Source organism: Lactuca virosa, chromosome 4, assembly GCF_052849685.1.
Source record: "Lactuca virosa cultivar CGN04683 chromosome 4, Lactuca_virosa_CGN04683_v6, whole genome shotgun sequence".
Lineage (NCBI taxonomy): Eukaryota > Viridiplantae > Streptophyta > Magnoliopsida > Asterales > Asteraceae > Lactuca > Lactuca virosa.
In genome coordinates, this window is record NC_136429.1 from 527,786,663 (window position 1) to 527,809,844 (window position 23,182).

At 34.4% G+C, this 23,182-nt stretch overlaps 1 protein-coding gene across 1 annotated transcript; it reads right to left on the reverse strand.

Annotated features, from left to right (window-relative positions):
- Nucleotides 1-19,841: 19,841 nt before the first annotated feature.
- Nucleotides 19,842-20,468, reverse strand: LOC145107152 (uncharacterized). The gene has a single exon (XM_079044009.1). The coding sequence runs from the start codon at nucleotides 20,466-20,468 to the stop codon at nucleotides 19,842-19,844; it is 627 nt and encodes a 208-aa protein (XP_078900135.1).
- Between the last annotated feature and the right edge of the window lie 2,714 nt (nucleotides 20,469-23,182).

Genomic DNA, 23,182 nt, shown 5'->3' on the forward strand with positions numbered 1-23,182 from the left:
TTGGTATCAGAGCAGGAATCAAATCTCTAATCTGATTTTCACGCTGTTCAAAAAGTTTTTGAATAAACTCTTTGATTCAAAAGTTTCCGCACTTTTTGAAAGTGAAAAATTGTCAAGATCTTAGTCTGTGATTCGATTCTGCATTTGAATTGTTGAATCGAGTGTTATTCTTATCAATTCGATTTGATTCATCAAGTTTGTTTTCAAATTCTCAAATCTTTTCAAACGTCTCAAAATCTTCTTCCGTACAACAATAGCGAGTTTCAATCTCAATTCGATGACCTCGTTTTCTCATCTGCTAGGTTCATCAACCAAAATTCCAATGCTAATCCCTGAATACTATGATCAGTGGGCTGATCGTATGCAGGATTATCTGAATGGTCTGGATGAAGAATTATGGTCTTGTATCACTGGAAATGTCAATGTTCCAGTGAATGTTCAACCAATTGGATCATCTTCTACAAATTCTGGAGTTGATAGTCAAACTGATCGTCTGAAGAAACTGGAGAAGAGGTGTATGAGGGAACTGCGAGGTGCATTACCTCCAGTTGTGTACAATTACATTAGGAGTTGTACAACTGCAAAGGAAATCTGGAACAATCTGAAAGATAAATTTCAAGGAAGTGAGAAGACAAAAATCAATTCAGTTAAACAATGTTTGGTTGAGTTGAAAGACTTCAAACAAAAAGAAGGAGAAACAATTGAAGTTTACTATGATCGTCTGAACGAATTAATCTATCGTTGCAATCGCTATGGAATTACCAGGACTTCAATGGAATTCAATCTCATCTTTGTAATGGGGCTTCGAAAAGAATGGAGAAGTGTGAGTATGATGGTAAAGAATCAGCAAAGTTTTGATACATCAACTCTCAATGATTTGTACAATCAGTTGAAAACACACGAAATTGAAGTAAATGAAATTGCTGAGGAATCAAAATTGAATTTGGGAGGTCCATTAGCTCTTGTATCAAAGATTTCTGAGAAAGAAGCTGAAAATGGTGATTCTGAGGAAGAAGAAGGATTCATCATGAATTCGGATGATGAAGCAATAGCATTTTACTCAAATAATCGTGTCAAGAAATTTTTCAAAAAGCTGTTCAATTCGAAGACTAAGCTTGCTGAGGTGAAAGGAAATTCTGTGAGTAAAAATGTTGTTGAGGAGAAAAAGAAAGTTGAGAAGCAAGATTTGAAGATAATTGATGGAAAGGGTGAGAAGAAGCTGAAAGGTGATGCTGGATTAGATTGTCATTATTGCAACGGTGCGAATCATCTTGCAAATGACTGTATGCTTCGAAAGAAGGATGAGAGGAAGAATAAAGTCAAAGATGAGGCATACTATGCAGAGAAGCTTGAGGTGGTTCGTGCTAAAGCAAAGAATTTGTCATTGGTTGCAAAGGGTGAGCATGAGGATGAAGATGAAACTTATCAAATCTGGTCATCCGGGTCAGACGATGAAGAAATGAGGAATCCAACGCATGGAGCGTTATATGCGCAAATGGAGGAGGACTCAGATGATGAGGAATTCGAAGTGAGGGGACGATGCTTCGTATCTAAAGCAGCTGACAAATCTCTAATGACAACAAAGGTACATAAAATTCTCGAATCTTTTAATATTCCTACACATGCTTATGACTCTGAACTAATTTCTTTTGATGAGACGGTTACTTATTTTGATTCAATTGTTGTGTCTGCTAGCAATGAGGCCACCAAGTTGTCAATGGAGTTGTTAGAGGTCAAAAAGAGATTAGACATGAAAATAAGCAAAATTGAATGTTTGGAATTACAAATGACAAATATAATGTGTGATATGGATAGCTTATCGAGTGATGTTAAGCTTTTGCTAGCACAAAGAAACATCTATTGTAATTCTGCTAAACGACTTTATAGCAAATTAACTGATTTACATCATTCATGTGATATAAGTAAAGAGCAACATAGAAAATTACTACCTTTCCTAGCATTCGAAAGAGGCAAGGTAGATAATATTTCGTATGATTGTGAGCAAATAATAGCTGATTTTGACAGAGTTCCTGATGATAGATATAAATATGGAATTGTCAAAATTGATGAATGTCTTGATGCGAATGAATTAGTTAACATAGTGAATGATACTTTGACTAAATATGAACAAATTCAAATTTTTAAAAAGACTGAGAATTCAACATCTGATTCTCAATCTAATTTTGCTGATATCGAAGATAATTCTAACAATATTAGTGAAATTAGTGAACTTAAAGATGTTGATTGTTCTCAGTTGTCTGTTGTTAATGTTGCTTCAACATCTAAAGGAAAAGAAAAAGTTAAGGATTTGATGGATGAAAATGAAACTGATATACCCTCAACTTCGAAAGTTTATGATATGAACTTCGTGGATCTCAAAGACAGCCAAACTGATGATGAAGATTAAGTGAACATTTCGATGGAAAAGAAATTTTCAAAGGAAGAAGAAACTCCTCGAATTGTGGTTGATCAGGTGTATGGTGATACACAAAAGTTCGAAGAAGTGAAGAATGAAAAAGGTGAACACTATCTTGAAACGAATTCAGTGGTTTATCCAAATTTCAAATGTACAGATAATGTCATTTTTCCAAATCAAGTTTTCGTAACTACTGGAAATGTTGAGAAAATCACACCAGAATTAAAGAAGTTAGTTGAATAGGATAATTCAAAAACAACTGATGAAGGTTTTTTATCGCAAATCAAAGCACAGTTGAAAACAACTTAACAAAGAATTCGTATGTTTTCCAACGTCAAAAACCACAAAGAAAATGGGTTGAAAAATCAGAAATTGAAAAAGAGAATTCAAAACAAGTTAAAAATGAATGTGAAAAAGTGGTCAAATTAAACTCCAAGGAATTCAAAGATCAAATTGACAAATTTTTGAAGGAAAACAACATTTCAAAAAGACATGCAAGAAAGAAAATATTTTGGCAAAATATTGAGTCTCAAAAGATGTCTGAATCACAATCACCCAAAAATGTTTTCAAAGCTAAAAATTCATCTTTTTCAACAAAACCTCAACACTCATCTCAATCAAATCATTCAAAGTCTGAAGTGAATAAACAACCAAGGTTTTCGAAAGTTTCAGAAACTAATATTCCAAGAAAATTTTCAAATAACTCAAAACCAAATCAAAAATTCTTTCAACATCAACATTTTAAATCAACAGTTGATACATCATATGCTAAATCTTTTATAACAAATCCAAAAGTTGATTTTTGTTCCTAAAAAGCCAAATTTTCCAAATCAAACGAAGAAAGAAACTATGAAAACTTCACGAGAAAAAGGAATAACGTCAAGGAAGAACATTGATGATTGGCTTGAAGGAAAAGGAAAGATGTATCAGTCTAATACATTTTCAAAGGAGCAAATTCACGAAGCATATGAAAAGTATGTGAATGATTCATCAAATGGCAGTTCATCGTCTAAGGATTCGAACATTTCAGTCAAAGCTTGGAAACCAGTACAAAAAGGAAAGAATGTTCATACACAACCTCAGAATTCGAAGGGTAATGTCAGTGAACATTCGAAACCATCAAAAACTTATGTTTCAGTTCCTTTAAATGAAGATGTAAACTTAATTGATAGTCTCAAAACAAAAGTTTGTGATTGGGTTAAAAGTTCTTCATTACATTCGAAATTGAAATCTAATTTCCAAGGACCCAAAAAGCCTTGGGTACCTAAAATTTTCCATTGAATGTAGGTACTATGTGATGAGCAATATGATAACAAGTGGTACATCGATAGTGGTTGCTCTCGTCACATGACTGGGAAGAAGAAGAATTTACGTGATTTTCGAAGTCTCAAAAATGCTGGAGTAGTGAAGTTTGGGAACAATAAAAAATGTCAAGTCAAAGGATATGGGAAGATCACGAATGGACAATTCACAGTGAATCATGTGGCGTATGTTGAAGGTCTTCAAGATAACTTGATAAGTGTTTCTTAACTTGTTGTGGGCACTGGCAATCAAGTTCTTTTTAACGAAGAAGGAAATATTATTTCGAATGTCACAACAAAAGAGGTGTTACTAAAATCCAAAAGGAAAGGTGACATGTTCACTTTGGACATCAATCCGATAGTAAGGAAACCTGCTATATGTCTTCTTTCGAAAGCAACATCAGACTTAAGTTGGCTTTGGCATCGAAGACTTTCTCATCTAAATTTTCGAAACATCAATAAACTTGTGGTACAAGATCTGGTAAGAGGTTTACCTGTACTTAAATTTGACAATGATTCTTTATGTGCAACTTGTGAAGTTGGCAAGCAACATAAACAAGGTCATCCAATTACGATTGATTCGAAAATAGTTGCACCTCTGGAGCTCTTACATATTGATTTGTGTGGACCTTCGACAGTTTCAACTCTCAACAAGAAACGGTACATTTTAGTGATTGTTGATGATTTTTCCAGATTTACGTGGGTTTATTTTCTCAGGCTTAAGTCTGAAGTTGCACAAATCATGATTGACTTTATCAAAAAGATGGAAACAACATTGAAGAAGATTGTTCGAAAAATTAAGAGTGATCATGGAACTGAATTTAAGAACAATGTTCTTGATTCATTTTTGGTGGACAAAGGGATTTCGCATAATTTTTCATCTCCATACACACCACAACAAAACGGTGTTGTTGAACGAAGAAATAGGTCTCTATGCGAAGCGGCAAGGACTATGTTGGCATATGCGAATCTTCCACAATATCTTTGGGCTGAAGCAGTATCAACCACATGTTTCACTCAAAACAGATCTTTTATTCATCGTCGTTTTAACATAACTCCATATGAAATTCTCAACAATCGAAAACCTAACGTCAAATTTCTTCATGTTTTCGGATGCAGATGCTTCATTATGAATCTCAGGGATCATCTTACGAAATTTCAAGCAAAAGCAGATGAAGGGATTTTCTTGGGTTATTCACATCATTCAGTCGCATATCGTGTGTTGAATAAAAGAACACAAAAAGTTGAAGAAACTTTTAATCTTACATTTGATGATTACTACATTAAACAAACAACATCACAGTTTGAAAATCATCCTATTTTGAAAGACATACAAGATGAATCTGAATCCTCACAAACATTAGATATTGATTATGATTGAATTTTTGGAATTTCAGATCGTGCTGTTGATGCTGAAATACATGCAAATGATAATCATATTTCTGAACTCACAAAGCTTACTGATGATTCAAAATCAAACTCTCCAGAAAAAGGCGAAAGTATGCAAAACAATCCAGTGGAGGGGGAGCACTTGGATTCGAATACATTAGCTGACAACATGCATTCTTTCGAGGGGGAGAAAGAAAGATTGAATGATGATGTTGAGGGGGAGCATAATGTTGAGGGGAAGCATTCAGAAAATATTGAAGATAATAATGATTTTGATGATGCTTGTTCGATTGTAGGCTCAGAAAACGATGATATATATGAAGATGCACCTTTGGAATTTGATCCAGCATATCCGCCAATGGAAAAGTGGACAAAAGATCATCCGAAGGATCAAGTAATTGGGAATCCACAAGAGGGAGTTTTAACAAGAGCTCAAATTTGTGCAAAGAATGAGGTATTGAATACTCATCAATAATTTTGCATGTTCAATGTTTTCATTTCTAAGATTGAACCAAAAACAGTCAAGATTGCAATGGAACACTCAGATTGGGTTGTTGCAATGCAATCTGAATTGTCTGAATTTGAACGAAACAAGGTTTGGAGGTTAATTCCTAAACCTAAAAATGTTTCGATTGTCGGGTTAAAATGGATTTTCAAAAATAAAACCAACAAAGATGGAAATATTGTTCGAAACAAAGCCAGACTTGTTGTTAAAGGATATTCACAACAAGAAGGAATCGACTATGAAGAAATTTTTGCCCCTGTCGCAAGACTCGAGGCGGTTCGTATATTTCTGGCTTATGCAGCTCACAAAGAAACTGTTTACGTGGAACAACCCCCAGGTTTTATTAACGAAGAATTTCCAAATCATGTTTATATTTTAGATAAGGCAGTTTATGGTTTGAAACAAGCACCACGAGCATGGTATGCAACTCTTACTTCATTTTTGAAACAATCTAAATTTAAACAAGGATCAGTTGATCCCACATTATTTCGAAAGAAAGTGGGGAATCATCTAATGCTTGTTCAAATTTATGTTGATGATATTATTTTTGGCTCGACTGACCCTGCTTTGTCTAGAGAATTCGAAGATTTGATGAAAAGTAAGTTCAAAATGAGCATGATGGGAAAAATCAATAATTTTCTTGGTTTGAATATTCGTCAAAACAGAGAAGGAATTTTTATTAATCAAGAAAAATATACGAAGAATCTGTTGGAAAAGTTTGGATTGACGAATAGCACGAAGTTACGAGTTCCAATGGCAACAGGCATAAAGCTAACACCGTCGTTAGATAAACCTGCTGTTGACATAACTTTATATAGGAGCATGATTGGTTCATTACTTTATCTCACAGCTAGTAGACCTGATATCATGTTTTCTGTGTGTAATTATGCTAGGTATCAGTCTAATCCATGAGAACCACATTTCACTGTTGTAAAGAATATCTTTCATTATCTTAAAGGAACAATTTCGTTAGGATTGTGGTATCCTTCGAAAACTGGGTTCTTTGTACAAGCGTATTCGGATGCAGACTTGGGTGGTTGTAATATTGATCGAAAAAGCACAAGTGGTGGATGTCAATTTCTTGATGGCAAATTGGTGAGCTGGCAGTCGAAAAAGCAAACATGTGTATCAATTTCAACAGCTGAAGCAGAATATGTGGCTGCTGCAGCTTGCACTTCACAAATAATATGGATCCAAATTCAATTGCGTGATTATGCAATTAATATGAAAAAGATTCCATTATATTGTGATTCTCAAAGTGCGATAAGAATTTGTCATAATCTTGTGCAGCATTCGAAGACTAAACATATAGCTCTTCGTTATCATTTTATCAAAGATCACGTGGAAGATGGAAATATTGAAGTACATTTTGTGAAAACAACTGATCAGTTAGCTGAAATTTTCACGAAAGCTTTGGATGAAATATCCCTTGTGAAGATTATAGAAGGACTTGGAATGATCGATGGAAATTCTGTTCCATGCGAAAAAAAAGAATGATGCATGATAAGGAATGATTCAGAGGCGCTGACTAAAAGATAATGCAAACTCATTCAGCATTCAGAGGTTACTGTTCATAGTCAACGCTTCGACCCCTTCGAATTCGCATATTTGTTACTTATTTTAAGGGTTGATTCAGAGGTTACTGTTCATAGTCAACGCTTCGACCCCTTCGAATTCGTACATTTGTATCAAATATTATTTTAATTTTCGAAAATTCAAAAATCCAAAAAGATTTTCATTTGTTGTGTCATTTAATTTTCGAAAATTCAAAAATCCAAAAAGATTTTTGTTTATTGTGTCATTTAATTTTCGAAAATTCAAAAATCCAAAAAGATTTTTGTTTGTTTTGTCATTTAATTTTCGAAAATTCAAAAATTCAAAAAGATTATTGTTTGTTCTGCCTTTATTTTCGAAAAATCAAAACAACAAAAATATTTTGTTTCTTATTTCTTTTTAGTATTTTGTTGCAGATTCTTATGAAGAAAGAGAGGAGATTATGCTTGCTGTACTAGGGTCAGGTACATTTTTCGTATAAATCGATAAATTTGTCATCATTCGAACTCGTTAGGTTGTCCCAAGAAGCATGATGTTGTATGTTGACCAAAGCCTCCATGACTCAATGTGTGTGTACGAAAGCCTTAATGAAATTATTCATACGAAGATTTCTTCCCAATCAGGCTTATATTCACATTAGTCTCTGAGCTACCTTACTCTTCTCAAAATGAGTTAAGAGTTTACTGTTTGGTCCAAATAAAACAGAGGTACTTTTTGTGTCTTGTATTAATCTTTTTGATCCAAAAAGTTCTAACACGATCACACACGAAGACATATGTCCGAGAGGTCTCTGATCAAACCCATCGAGACTTAGATATATCAAAACTCTGTGTTTATGATCTGACATCATGAGACCGTGATGAAAGTGAAACCCAATTTTCATTACCTTTTAAGGAATTGACGGGGAACTAAGTTCCAGATTTGCACGAAACTTTTGTTTCTGTACCAAAATTCGAAACTCCAAATCATATTCATTTCGAATGAGTGGTCTTGATCAAACATTCGAAACCCACGGTGTTTGTTACCCAACAAGATCCAGCACACAAATTTTTTTCTTGAATATGATTTTCGTGTGAGTTTCATTCGAATGTCATTGTCATTTCAAAACTCATCTAAATCAACTTGTCACTGACTACACTGGTCAAACAAGTAATTTCTGTTACAATTTCTCACCTTATGTTTAGGATGACATGTAACGAAATTTTAAACCATCCACGAAGCATTATAAAAGAAGCCCTTTGATACTTATCAACAAGTATTCGATTGTAATTCACGGGAACCCACACAAGCTATTGATCATTTCTCTTAATGATTAATGAAGTAATCTTTGCCCGGGATTTCATCTGCTTTTGTGTCAATGGTTTGACATCACAATATCCCATATTTTTCTTATATTTGTTTCTCGTCTCTATTCTTTGTAACACAGCACTCACGAAATCCTTGAGGTTCTGAGTAATACCAACTCAGGCTGATGATTTCGAACTTCTGGCGTATGACTTCGCTTTTCATCCCAAAAGTGAAAGAGCCTTGCTTCCATTCGAAGGGTTCTGACGGTTACAATTTTCTTGGGGATTACAAGATAGGCTGTTTATAAATGACGTATGGTATTATGTCCGTTTTTCAAGGCGATGTGACAGCCACTTTTTGACGCATGGCTACTTTTACGCAGTAATGGTCCGATTTTCAAGGTGCCACGTCGGATATCATTAAATACATATCCCGCTTCAAATTCAAATTTAAGGGTTACATATAAAAGGGAATTCCAGGGGTTCATTGTCAGTTTACGCGATCAAAAAGCAAATTTCCCAAAATTCTCTGTTCATCATCATTTTCAAACCCTAACAATGGCGACTTCTGCTCCTGTTGATTCTTATACCACTGAAGATGCCTCTTCATTACCAATAATGAAGATTCAAGCAACAAACTACTACTTGGAGAGTGATGTTTCTCAGTATCCGGAAGAATTGAAGATGCTAATCGTTGCCTTGAAACACTCTGTCTTGTCTAAGGCGATGTTCAACTCTTTCTCTGTTCCACTTTCATGGTTGTCTCAAGCAGGATCAACTGCTACTTATAACAAAGCCTCGGATACGATTACTTTTCATCTAGTAAACGACAAAAAGGTTAGGCTATCCAAGAAACTATTTTGCCAAATCCTTGATATTCCGAATTCCCCTCCATATGTTGCTTTCACATTTCCTCAAATTGTCAACATGTTCAATGAGATGGGATATCAGCCTCCACTATCAAAGATTAGTGATTTTAAGAAATCAGGTCTTCCAAGATTATGGAATTTCTTATTTGGAATTTTTCTAAGATGTTTAACTGGGAGATCAGTTGGACTTGACAAGGGGAGAATGGAGGTTTATGCAATGGTTGCTGGCATCTATTATGATCTTCAGGTGGACTACTCTACACAATTATGGAAGGAATTTCAAAAGGGTGTAGAACACACGAATTCTATTCATGGTATTTCGTGTGCAAGATACTGGAGTTTGATTTTGCAACATTTTTACAATAAAGAAGGGATTTTGGTACCCACTGATGAAGACAAAGCAATTTTTTAATCATACCACTATCCGAAGGAGGTTACAGATAATGCTGATGTGTTTCCTACTGTTGCTCGTATTCCAGATGCGATGCTTAAAAGAGTTGATTCTTCGAACACTGTATTGGTAGCCTATTTGAAGACAATTGATTCTTCAATTAAAACTGGTGTTTTACTGGGAGGAGATGATAAGAAAACCAAGAAGTCTAGAAAGCATGAAACTGAGTCCAGATCTTCGAAATCTCCAAAGAAGAAGCCTGAAACAGTTGAAGTGACTGTTGCTGAGACTCTAGTAATTGAGCCAATTATTGAAGAAACACAAGAACATGTAGTCCTTCCTTTGAAGACTGGCATGTTTCGAAGAATTAAAATGAAGTCCACTCACAAAAGCAAGTCTCCAACACACAAAGTGGTTCGAAAACCTCAAATAACTCATCAAGGGATTCTAATTAGAGAAGTGCCCGCACCTGTTTCTCCGGCCCAAGAAAAGAAGAGCTGAGGATATGGAAAAACATTTATCAAAGAAGAAGAAGAAAAAGACAAGAAAGCTGGTCATTTCTACTGAGTCAACTGAAGATGATGAAGAACGAATTCCTGAAACTCCTGAGAAGACAGTTGTCATACCACTCGAAGATTCGATTGCCAAATCAGTTCCTGAGGAGGTTCGAACTTCAGGCATCCCTGCACACGTATTTGATACGGATGCAAATGTCAATATGGGTGAAGGAGGTTTGAAAAATGAAGCTACAGGTCCATCTACTTCTACTCCTTTTGAAAGTATTGTTTCTTTACCATTATCCACTACACCTCTTACTTCAACTACAGATTCCCCAACATTTGAACATATTCTTGATCAACCTTTTACTTCTATTTTTTCTTCACAATCTACTGAGCCACCCAAACCAACTTCACCTATTCAAGAAACTGTTTTTATGGAGACAGAGACTGATAATGAGGGGTTTGGCGGTATGTTTAAAGACTTGGAGTTTCATGAAGAAGAAGAGCAGTATCCAGATCACATGCTGATGACCATGAAGCAGTTTAAGATTTTAAATCAAAAGTTGAATTCTGTCATTCAATCTCAAGCAGATCTAGGGGTTGGTTCGTCTGTTTCAAGTGTTGAAGTTGATTCGTTGCTGAAGGTGTTTCAAGTGTTGAAGTTGATTCGATGCTTAAAGATTATGAATCTCGAGTCTTGGAGAAGATTGATCATAATGATCAAAGCAATGAAATTCGGATCAATTCTCAGAGTTCGAAGTTTGCTGGTAATCTGAAAGAATTGAAGAATGTTGCAAAGGAACGACATGTTCTTTTTATTCAAGATGTGAAGAAAGTATGAGAGGATGTAAACTTACAGATTCTCGAACTTCGTGAAGATATGCAAAAAGAAATTGTCACAGTTCAACAAGATTATGCATCCTTGAATCAAAAGGTTGATATCATTTGTGACGCAGTCACTCGATTTGTTAAGTTGTAGGAAAATTTGAGTCCTAAAATTACTCAACTTTCAACATCCGAAAGTGCAAGCTTTGAAGAAGTGCTTAAGTTGCTCAAGGAGTTAAAAGAGATTTCTGATAGGCCGGTTTCTTCTCCATTGATTACTCCTGAATTTTTATCTCGGAAGTTTATCAAATTCGAAGCCATTCTCAACAAGCAACTTGCTCCTCTCTTTCGCATATCAAGTCTTCTTCCAACCACAAATGCCCCACCTGTTTTCACTGGGGTGCAAGGGGGAGAAAGAGAAACTAGTGAGTCAAAGACTAGTGGAGAAGATGCGAAAGTTGTGGGAAAAGTATTTTCTTCGAAAATCCCTACAACAAAACCAATAATTGTTTCTGCTGAACAGGTGACTTCAACAGTCGTAACAATAATGCCAATTGCAAGACCAATTTCGAAAGGAATTGTGATTGGTAAATCTTCGGAGACTGGTGGGAGTGGTTCGAATCCAAAAGAGACAATTGTCAATCCAGCATTGAAAGATAAAGGGAAATCGATTGTTGTGGAAAAATCAAAAGAAGAAAAGAAGGCTGAAGCTGATGCTGAAATCGAAAAGCTCAGAATAGTTCAAAGCATTATGGCTCAGCGAGCAAATGATCCGAAGGGAATGGATAAAGGGGATCCAACTAAACACTATAACTACGAAACAATCGAGGCCAAGGTTGCATTCAATCACATGTATTCATTTGAGAAGAAACCAAAACAAAGTTATTTGATCACGAGTACTGATGTAAGCCAGCTGGATTTTCCAATAAACGAAATGATGTTTATCATGCCTCAGTTCAAAGCAGAAGGAAACTTTAAAGATAAAGATGAAGGCACACACATGAAAATTCGTTTTCATGTTGTTCTTGGTAAAGCCCCTGAAGAAGTGTGGTCATTAATCAAAATCAAGAAGGTGATCAGTATGAAAAGGGATGTGGTTTTCGAAAACACAGTCCAAAATTTTAAGTATGTGGTTACCAGGGAAAATGGAAATATTTGCGAATTCACTGTTGCAGATTTTCCATTAATGAACTTGTATGATCTTATACAAGTTGCATTACTTTTGAAAGAAAAATCATTTTCATACCTTCAAAACACAGAACCAGATGAATTCAAGCTTGGAGTAGCTCACATCAAGATTTTTATCGAAAACTATTATGAGTGCTTGGCACTAACAGATGTTGAATTATCTACTGCCAAAAGAATGGAAATTAAAGCTCCAATGGCTCCTACGAAGACACAGGTGGAATTGAAGAAGTATGCTGATGGTGAAATTTGCCTGAAGCCTTTTGGAATGGTCTTCGCAGGAAAAGACAAAGCTGGAAAAGCTAAACGATTTTTGTTCCAGGCAAGTGAAGTAGAGAGATATTCAACATCTCAATATACGAACTTGATTGTTCGTATGAATCATTGCAAGAAGAACAATGAAGGAGACAAGAAAGAGCTGAAGAAGATTATCTCCTGGTATACGGAGATTCGAAGAGTGTTACTGTATTCCATTATGTCACACCCCGCTAAAGCGGAAACGCAAGATATGACAGTGATAAAGGTTTCATTGCAAAAGATAAAGATACATCACCATAGTAATAGTTAAAAGTTTACAACCCATAATTTAAACAAAACAAAGTACAAATTTTCCAAAATGACATTGTTCAAAAGATAACTTCGTAAAATAACTTCCACACGATGCAACATGCTCTATGATGATGAATCTTTATATCCACTTACTAATTATTTCCTGAAAAAGCATGTAAAACGAGTGTCAACTATGAAAATAGTTGGTGAGTTCACAAGTTTATAAAATCAAGATTTGGTATAAGACTTTCCATAATTATAAGTACATTGCTTTAAGTAGAAATAAAGTTTATTACTATAATGAGAAACAAAGTTGATTGCTATGATTGATAAACGAGTTTGTATGTATATGAGTAAACAATGAGTTCCCAACCAAGCCTATGACTGATGCCTTATCAAGATCTATGCTTATCGTTCCATAGATTATATGGTATCATGCACTCAAGCAATCGGGCGAGTGAGGAGTTGTCAATTCCTAATAGCGCTATTCATAATGACCATTGGCTCAAAGAGTTAATGGTTGGAGTAAAGTATAAGGGAAGGGACTTAAGACGATAAGGCCTCATGTTTCAAGATGCATAAACATACATAGCATAATATAGCACAATTTAGCAATCAAGTTTGATACAATTCACTTTTAAATACAACGAATAATAAATAGCTTTTCGGACATGCTTTTCCACCCCAAAACATAAAAGCCGAAAATAGGGGAGTACGTGAATACTCACAATATGCAAAACATAGCAACCAAGTTTATACGAGTCAAATAAATACAACGAACAATAAATAGTTTTTCGGACATGCTTTCCACCCCAAAACATAAAAAACGAAAATAGGGGAGTGCGTGAATACTCACAATGTTTCAAGTAGGTACAAGTGGTGCCTCGGAATACACCAACGCCTTACTACCGGGATCCTATGACATCAAACACACGCTAGTGAGTTTCTATGTCGAAATCTAATGCTAATATACTAAACTCTACATATAGAGAAATGCCAAAATTTATGTTCTAATATTGGTTTTATATTAATTGGTTACAATTTTTCTGAAATGGTGAAATTTTATAACTCATGTGATTAAGAAAATTTTGGATATTAATTTTCCAGATTTTGTAATATTAATTGAGTGTATTTCAACACATTTAAAGGCGTTTTAAACTCCTAAAAATTTAAATATATTATCAAACAGTTTCCAAAAATTGTCAAACCTTATATTTTCATTCTAAATGCAGTAGAGGTTTCCCAGAAAATTTTCCTTGAATTTTTGATGTGATTAACTATTTTTCTAAAATTTTTAAGCCTTCATAACAACATAAATTCATGAAAAATAGCATTAAAAGCATAAAAATTCCCAAACTTTTTATAATACTGCCATTAGACATACTTGAGCTGGGAAAAATATAAAAATGGATTTCTAAACTGTTTAACCCAATTTTATGATTTTTGTTCTTTTATTTTAATAAAAATTGAAATAAATAGAAAACAGTTTCCAAAATTACCCAAACTTTTTCTATTACTGTTATTAAACATACTTAAGCTGGGAAAAATATAAAAATGGTCTTCTAAAATGTTTAACCCGATTTTATGATTTTTGTGCATTTATTCCAATAAAAATGAAATAAATAGAAAACAGTTTCCAAAATTACCAAAACTTTTTATATTACTGTTATTAAACATTATTAAAACAGGAAAAATATAAAAATGGATTTTTAAACTGTTTAACCCAATTTTATGATTTTTGTGCATTTATTCTAATAAAAAATTAAATAAATAGAAACAGTTTCCAAAATTACCCAAACTTTTTACATTACTGTTATTAAACATTATTAAGCTAGGAAAAATATAAAAATGGAATTCTAAACTGTTTAACCCAATTTTATGATTTTTGTGCATTTATTCTAATAAGAAATGGGTTTAAGTGTATTTAATCTTGGGAAAATAGAAGAAAAATATCATACAGAATAGAAAAATCATAAGAATTTTTATGTAGCATCCTAATTTATTATAAGGTGTTCTGGTAAATTTTCATGAATTTTGGATGAGCATAACTATTTCTTTTGTGTTTAGTCCATTATAAATACAAAAATCGGAGAAAAATCGGAATGCATTATGAAAAATTCTGAAAATATTTTTCTGAGTTTTCCACCTCTGGTAAGAGCTGCGAAAATTGTTAGATACCGTTTTTACCCCCTCTAAAGTGGTTTTGTGATTTATTGGGACCACACAAAAAGAAAATCAAAAGTCATACTAAACAGTAACAAAAATCGATGAAACTTAATGAGGTGCCATCATTTACTTTACGGGCCATCCACGAATTTATCTAGGATTTATAGACCTCAGAAATTATTTTATATGATTTAAGCCCTTGTTTTCTTGTAACAATTGTAATAAATCAAGGAAATGATAAAAACTCTTGGGATTTTTCAAATCCTCATATTATCTTACTGGGATTCTGAGGAAATTTTGTTTTGAACAGAAAAGGGTTTTTAGATTTTTTTTATAAATAAAATCATTTACATGCACTATTAACAATGTACTTTGATCATCAAGCTCTTTAACTTGATGTTCATCACATGCATCATGGTTTAAGGACCATGCATGGACATATGTTGGTCATAGTGATGTTTTTAAAGGAATTACTTGAATGCATAAGGTATATGAACCTTTAAAACTTGTAAAAATCCGTATTTTAGGGTTTGACATAGGTTTTGGTCCTTGGATTTCACCATTAAACAACATGCATGTTGTTCTTGGGTGAAACCCTACCACCATCATCATCAAACTCTACATTCATGGATATGTTCATGAATGTTCATAAAGAATGGTGTGAAAGAATGAGAAGTGCAAGAAAACCCTTTAAAACAAGAAAGAAAAGTGAGGGAAGATGAAGGATTTTCGTGATTACCTTGAAGAACAACCTTAGAAGATGAAGATTTGAGTGTCGAGAGGTGTTCTTGGCTGGAGAATTTCGTGGGTTTGGAGAGAGGAAGAGAGAGTTTGAGTGTTGTAAAGAGTGGAGTGTGAGAGAGAGAGTGAAGGGGAAGTTGAAGTGTAAGAGAAGAATAAAATGATTGAGATTTTTTTTTGGGGAAAAGGGGTGCCTTAGAGGAGGTGGCCGACTTTATGAGTGAGAGAGGCTCCCTCTCTCTTAAAATTTAAATTATATGCATTCCCTCTTCAATTTTTATAAAACCCTAATTTTTATAAAAATGCTTCTTTATGTAATTCTTGATTTATTTAAGAATCTTTGTTTTTAACTAATAAATTATGATTAATGTTTGATAATTTAAATTTTTATGTCTTTGATTATATCCCATAATTTGATTATTTAAATATGATATTAGGAGGTTCATAGCAAATCTTATAGAGTTTTTAGGTTTTAAAGTTTGTAAATTTGGATTTTTGGGCTCTTTAGGGTTTTTGGAACATTGTTTGATATTCACCATCATATTGAAATGAAATTAGAATATTTTAATTTATTTTTAGGATTTTATACCCTTTTTCAATTGTAACAAGGTTTGAAGTTTATTCTAATTCGGGTATTGGCATTTCCTACAGTAGCTAAACAACTTACTAGAATCGTAAGAGTCAAGTATATTAGTCCTATATTTTAGTTGGGTCCTAGTTTATGCAAGATTTTGACCTAATTTATACTACTAGGCCATGGCATGTTGTGCATATATGGTTTTTATAAAAAGATGCATGAGTCCGAGAATGACCTGAATTTGACAGTTGTCACACATTACACTTCTTACAAATTGAAGACTTCGACTATGATTACAAAGGGGGAGATTGTAAGGGTCGAATTGTTGTAATTAGTCGAAGTATGTTTTGGACTCTTCGAATGTTTTGTAATGTATTTTACTAGGGCGCTTTTATTCGAAGCGTTAGAGTCAATGCCTTAGTATATTTTTTGTATGCTTTCAGTTCCCTATAAATAGGGTTATTTACTAGAGTTAGATAAGAACTTTTACAGACTTGTCTATTGCACTCTGTAAAGAATTCGAAATCATAATAGAGCATAACAAGATCATATTTACATCCGGTGTTCAAATCTCGCATTCTTACTTGAATTCATACTCTGATTAATTCATTACTCGATTCATTGTTTCATCACACCGCACCCCTATTGATAATGAACACATATCCTGATTGTGATTTGCAATCATCTCGATCAGTTGTGAAGGAAGCATCAGTGTAGCACTTTACACTTAAGCTATCTTCCATGCATCCATAGACGAGGAACAAATCCTTAGTTCTTCGTAAGTACTTTAGAATATTCTTCACATCTCTCCAATGAATCTCCCCTGGATTTTGTTGGAACGTGCTTACCATGCTCATAGCATAAGCAAGATCAGGTCTTGTACAATTCATGGCATACATGATGGATCCAATTGCAGAAGCATATGGAATATGTTTCATCTTGCCTAGCTCAGCCTTTGTGCTAGGAAATTGAGATGAACTTAGTACACTGCCATGTTCCATGGGTACAAATCCTCTCTTATAGTTTTCCATATTGAACAGTTTCAATACTTTGTCAATATATGTACCTTGGCTTAGGCCTATTAATCGTTTTGATCTATCTCTATAGATTTTGATTCCAAGAATGTATTGTGCCTCACCTAGGTCCTTCATTGAGAAACACTTTCCAAGCCAAGTCTTTACACCTTGTAAAGTTGGAATGTGGTTTCCCATGATTAATTCATCCACATATAGGACCAAGAATGTCATCGAGCTTCCACTAGTTTTCATATAAACACAAGATTCATTTTCATTTCTAATAAAACCATACTTTGTGATTTCATCATCGAAATGATGATTCCAGTTACGAGATTCTTGCTTTAACCCATAAATGCATCTCTTAAGCCTACACACTTTATTAGGATGCTTTTGGTCGACAAAACCTTCGGGCTGATCCATGTAGACATCTTCTTCCAAGTTTCCATTTAGAAAAGCGGTTTTGACATCCATTTTCCATATCTCATAGTCATAACATACAGCTATGGCAAGTAGTATCCTAATTGATTTAATCATAGCGACCGGTGAAAAGGTTTCATCATAATCAACCCCATGAGTTTGAGTGAATGTGTGTAAGTTGCCATCCATGTCAGTCTTCTTCTTGAAGACCCACTTGCTTCCAACAGTCTTGCTATTGGGAGGAAGATCAACCAAGTCTCAGACTTGATTTTCACTCATGGATTGCATCTCAGCGTTCATGGCTTCAAGCCATTTGGCAGATTCGGGATCTGTCATTGCATACTGGTAACTGACCGGCTCATCAGCATTCATCATTACGAAGCACTCGTCAATGAGAAATCCATATCACTCAGGTTCACAAAAAAAGTTCTACCAGATCTACGAACGTCTTGTGTTTCAGTAGGTTGAAGGACAATGATCTCTTCATCTTCAACAACCTCTTGTTCAGTACTAGTGCCAACTAAAGATGCATCGGGTTGAGGTTCTTGATCTTCTTCAAGTTCCATACTCCTCCCACTAGCCTCGCCCATTAGAAACTTGCTTTCTAAGAATTCAGCTTTTCGTGAAATAAAGATCTTATTCTCACTAGGGATGTAGATGTAATATCCTAAACAATCTTTAGGATATCCTACAAAGATGCATTTGGTAGATCTAGGCTCAGGTTTGCTAGAAGTCTCTTGGCTAACATAAGCTTCACATCCCCAAACTTTCATATAAGATAAGGATGGAGGTTTTCCATATCACATCTCATAAGGTGTTTTCTCTACCTTCTTAGTTGGTGCCATATTCAAGATACGGGCTGCGGTGAGTAAATCATAACTCCAAAATGATAAAGGAAGGGTACTTCGACTCATCATAGATCGAACCATATCAAGTAAGGTCTGATTTCTCCTCTCAGAAAACACCATTAAGCTATGGTGTTCTAGGTGGAGTGGTTTGTGAGATAATCTCACGACTCCTTAGATGGTCTTAGACCTATTGGCTCAAGTACTCGCCTCCTCTATCCGAACAAAACATTTTGATTGTTTTGTCGAGTTGATTTTCAACTTCACTTTGAAAAAATTTAAACTTTTCAAATGCTTCATGTTTATGTTTCATCAAATACACATAACCAAAACGACTAAAGTCGTTGGTGAAGGTGATATAATATCTCTCATCATATCTAGACATTGTTTTGAAAGGTCCACATACATCGGTGTGTATGATGCCTAATAAAACACTTTCCCTTTCACTTGTTCCAAAGAAAGGAGATTTTGTCATCTTTCCACATAAACAAGATTCACATATGTTAAATGACTCGATGTCATTTTCCCCCAAAAGTCTACTCTTTTGGAGTTGGGATATGTGTTTCTTCTTTATATGTCCAAGGCGACAATGCAATAGATATGTTTGGTTCAAATATGGTTTGAGCCTTTTGGTGTTAACATGATAAAGGGAATTATTTTTTGAGGTGTCATCTAGGTTTAATTCATAAATTCCATTTATTGGTCTAGCCTCAAAATAGAAGATTCCTTTCAAGAAGGAGTGAATGTTATCATCAACAAATTTGAAATCATAACCAGATTTTCTCAAATGTGAAACTGAAATTATATTTCTAGTAATAGAAGTAATTAAACACACATTGTTTAATGTCAAGTACAGACCAAATGGTAAATATAAATCAAAATGTCCTAAAGCTTGGACCGCAACTCGTGCTCCATTTCCGACATGCAATACCATTTTGTCTGCTTTCAGTTCCTTACTCTTTCTGAACCCCTGCAACGAATTACAAATATGATTTCCACAACCGGTATCTAATATCCAAGTGTTAGATGAAAAAGTAAATAATCCCATTTCAATCATGAAAATGGATATACCTAAAGGGCCTTCCCCGACCTTCTTGTTCTTCAACTCAGCAAGGTAGTTAGGACAATTCCTTTTCCAATGTCCGACAACTCCACACTCAAAGCATGTGTCATATTTGGCAACCTTTTCCTTCTTTTTGTGTGGTGGGTTTTGGGGATCTTTCTCCCCCTTGCCCTTGCCAGCTTGTGGCTTTCCCTTGAAGTTCTTGCCTTTGTTCTTCTTAACTTTTCCTTGCCTAATCATGAGCACTTAAGGGGTTTTACTTGGGATATTCTTTTCTGCAGTTTTTAGCATCCCGTGCAACTCAGATATAGGTTTATCCCACCCATTCATGTTATAGTTCATGATGAAAGCATTGTAAGACTTTGGCAAAGAGTTCAGAATGATATCTGTAGCCAAGTCTTGTGGATATGGAGAGCCCAATCTCTCCAATTGATCCATGTAACTTTTCATCTTGAGAACATGTGTGCTCACATTCCCACTCTCCTCCATTTTCATGGCATGGAGTGCTCTCATAGTGTCGAACCTTTCGGTTCTAGCTTGTTTACCAAAAATCTCCTTGAAATGTTCAATCATGTCAAAGGCAGTGTAGTGTTCCAGATCCCGCTGAAGATCGGGAACCATAGAGGCAAGCATAAGACACGAAACATCAAGTGAATCATCTATATGATTTATCCATGCATCATGTGCAGCCTTTACGAGAGCAGGTGGTTCATCAAGGGTTTGTTTTTCAAGGACATAGTCTTTCTTTTCTTGTTTCAAAATGATTCTCAAATTTATGTGCCAATCCAAAAAGTTGGAGTGGTTGAGTTTTTCATTGTCAAGAATTGATCGAATGTTCATTGGGTGGTGTGTTACAGTAGTTGGTGGAGCCATCTACAAAATTTTAACAAAGTTTTCATTTAGTATTTAATTCTTGAAATAATAATACCCTTTGGTTTCCAAAAACATTATTTATTTAAAGTCTTGGATCCAAGTTACAAATCAAATCCTTTATCCCATTTACTCAATTTTAACAGGTAAATAACTTGTATTAATTATACCATTTGTAATTCCTATATGTATGAGACCCCTAACAATCCATTTGTTAATTTGACATGTTTGGTCTCATCTATGCCTTGGAACACTCTTGCTTAGGTGACCTTTATCACAAGAGGTTTCCAATCAAGTCATCCAATTAGAGAAATTTGTATAATTGGCCTATAACTTGGTTATAGAAATAGCAAAAATACTTTGGCCGCCAAAAGATGATACTAATGGTTAGGTATCCTTTATCCCACTAGCATCATACAAGTGATGTTGAAATTGTTTCTAAAGTTGGATGGCATAGACTTGTATTTTGAAAAGGGTATTTGAATGTTTTGTTATTCTATTTAAAACATGTGATATCATGACAATTGCATGCATCCAATAAGTCATGGTATCAATTTTTCTAAAAAAAATCACTTTTAAGGTTCCTATAAAACTTGGTTTTTACACTTATAATTCAATATTTCAAAAAGTTGTCATAATTAATAATTTTATAAAACCGGTTTTTATTTTATGGCTAAAATATGTTTCATCTAATGTCCATATTTTATATTTTGAAATCCAAACTCCATGTGATGTTTATTTTTGTCCAAAAATAATTTGGGTTTATGAAAAACTAAATTATCAACCACACAAAATATTTACATGAAAAATAAACATCAGTCGATCAATCCCTCCTTTGTTTCCCCTGCCTCCGGGCACCTTAGAAGAGATTTGATTGGATATATAACACTTTTGTGAGCCAACACAAAAGTGCTAAGTCCTTCCTAAGGGACAAAGGGACCAAATATTACAACTTGTTCTTCATGTGATCTTCAAGCTCCCACTTTCAAAGATAACCAACTTTGTTGCAATTTTATAAAAACTTATAAAAGTTATGAACCTTTATAAAATTTTTATAAAACCATGGGTCTCCATGGTTCTTCAATAAATGGCCTCCATCTTCATCTTGTTACATTTTTCATAAAATAAATCTAGTCTAAAACTAATCTATTACATAAAAATAACAAGAATAGTTCCTTTATATTTGATGAAAATTTCTTTTTAGAAAAGTTCGCCTATTCCTCCAGAAAATCCTATATTTCCTGCTTTGATAAAAGATAAGTAAAAATGACTCTACAATCCTTTCTATGAGTACTAAATGGATACAAGTTATATAAAACCCAGAGTAAACAAACAATCAATTTTGTGTATCTGCCCTAATCCCAAAACAAAACAAGGAACAGGGAATGAGGTGGAAGGCACACAACCCATTGGTTGTTAGATCATCGTTGTATATAACCCTGGCGTATGCACTTGGTACTCACGGAGTTAACTGTAATAGTTCCTTTATATTTTATGAAAACATTCTTTAAGAAAACCCTTATTTATTTTAGTAAAAATGGTAACCACAATAGTTCCTTCTATAATCTCTTAGTTTATACTAGCTATATATAATCTAATATCGAACAGATAGTGATTTGTGTGAATCTGCCCTAAGCCCACATCCAAACAAGCAACAGGAAGTAAGGCGGAAAGAACACATCCAACTACCTATCGGGTATTAATTATATATAACCCTGATGTAAAAACTAAGGTATTATAGAATTAACCACCTAAGGTCCTTTAAGCTATACTGGTTTAATAAAATGGATTAAACCCTTTACTGGTAAGTTTCTAGTTTTGTCTACCAAATGTTCTATTTGAAAAGAATGTTTTGTACTAGAAAACGGTGCCTTGAATTAGTGTACTATGACCTGACCCATACCTGGTACTCCTTATGATTACTTGGTGTATACGGAATATATATATAGCTAAGATCGAATAGACAGTAGGCTAGGTGAATCTGCTCTAAGCCCACAACCAAACAAGGAACAGGAAATGAAGCGGAAAGCACACATCCTACTACCTGTCGGATCCGATTAATATATATCCCTGATGTATAAACTAAGGAATCATAAAGTTAGCATTATAGGCCCCTTTCTACTGAATGTACTATGACTCAACTGTTTTGTTTGTCGCTTGTATTGATGTAAGTTTTCAGTTGTTTTTCATACTGAAGTACTGAATACCTTAAAACTAGTTTGTTTTATTAAGGTCATAATGTGATGAGTAGTACCCATACTATAGACTCTCACTGCAAGAGATTCTGGTTACCAAACGCGACTTCAGCAAACGAATTGTTAAGCCGTGTAATAATCTCACATTAAAGTTATCTGATCATGTATACCCAATTTATTATCACCTTTTGTTTAGAACAATGAGTTAGTGATCATTGGTATAATTAGATCCTGGTTTGTTCTTCTGTTATAGTATTTAGTATGTTCTTTCTGTTATCGTGTATTGTATCTTCCTCCCTGTTTCTATTTATAGTATGTTCTCTATGTTATCGTGTATTGTATCTACCTCCCTGTTTCTTTTTATAGTATATTCTCTATGTTCTAGTGTGAACTGAACCCCTAAACTATACCTATTATAGTTTACTAGTATGTTTACTTGAACTGATACTGACTTGAAGAAAAAACTCATTTTATCTACTAAGTTATGACTGTACTTTAAAAATGGAGTTTTGTAAACTATAA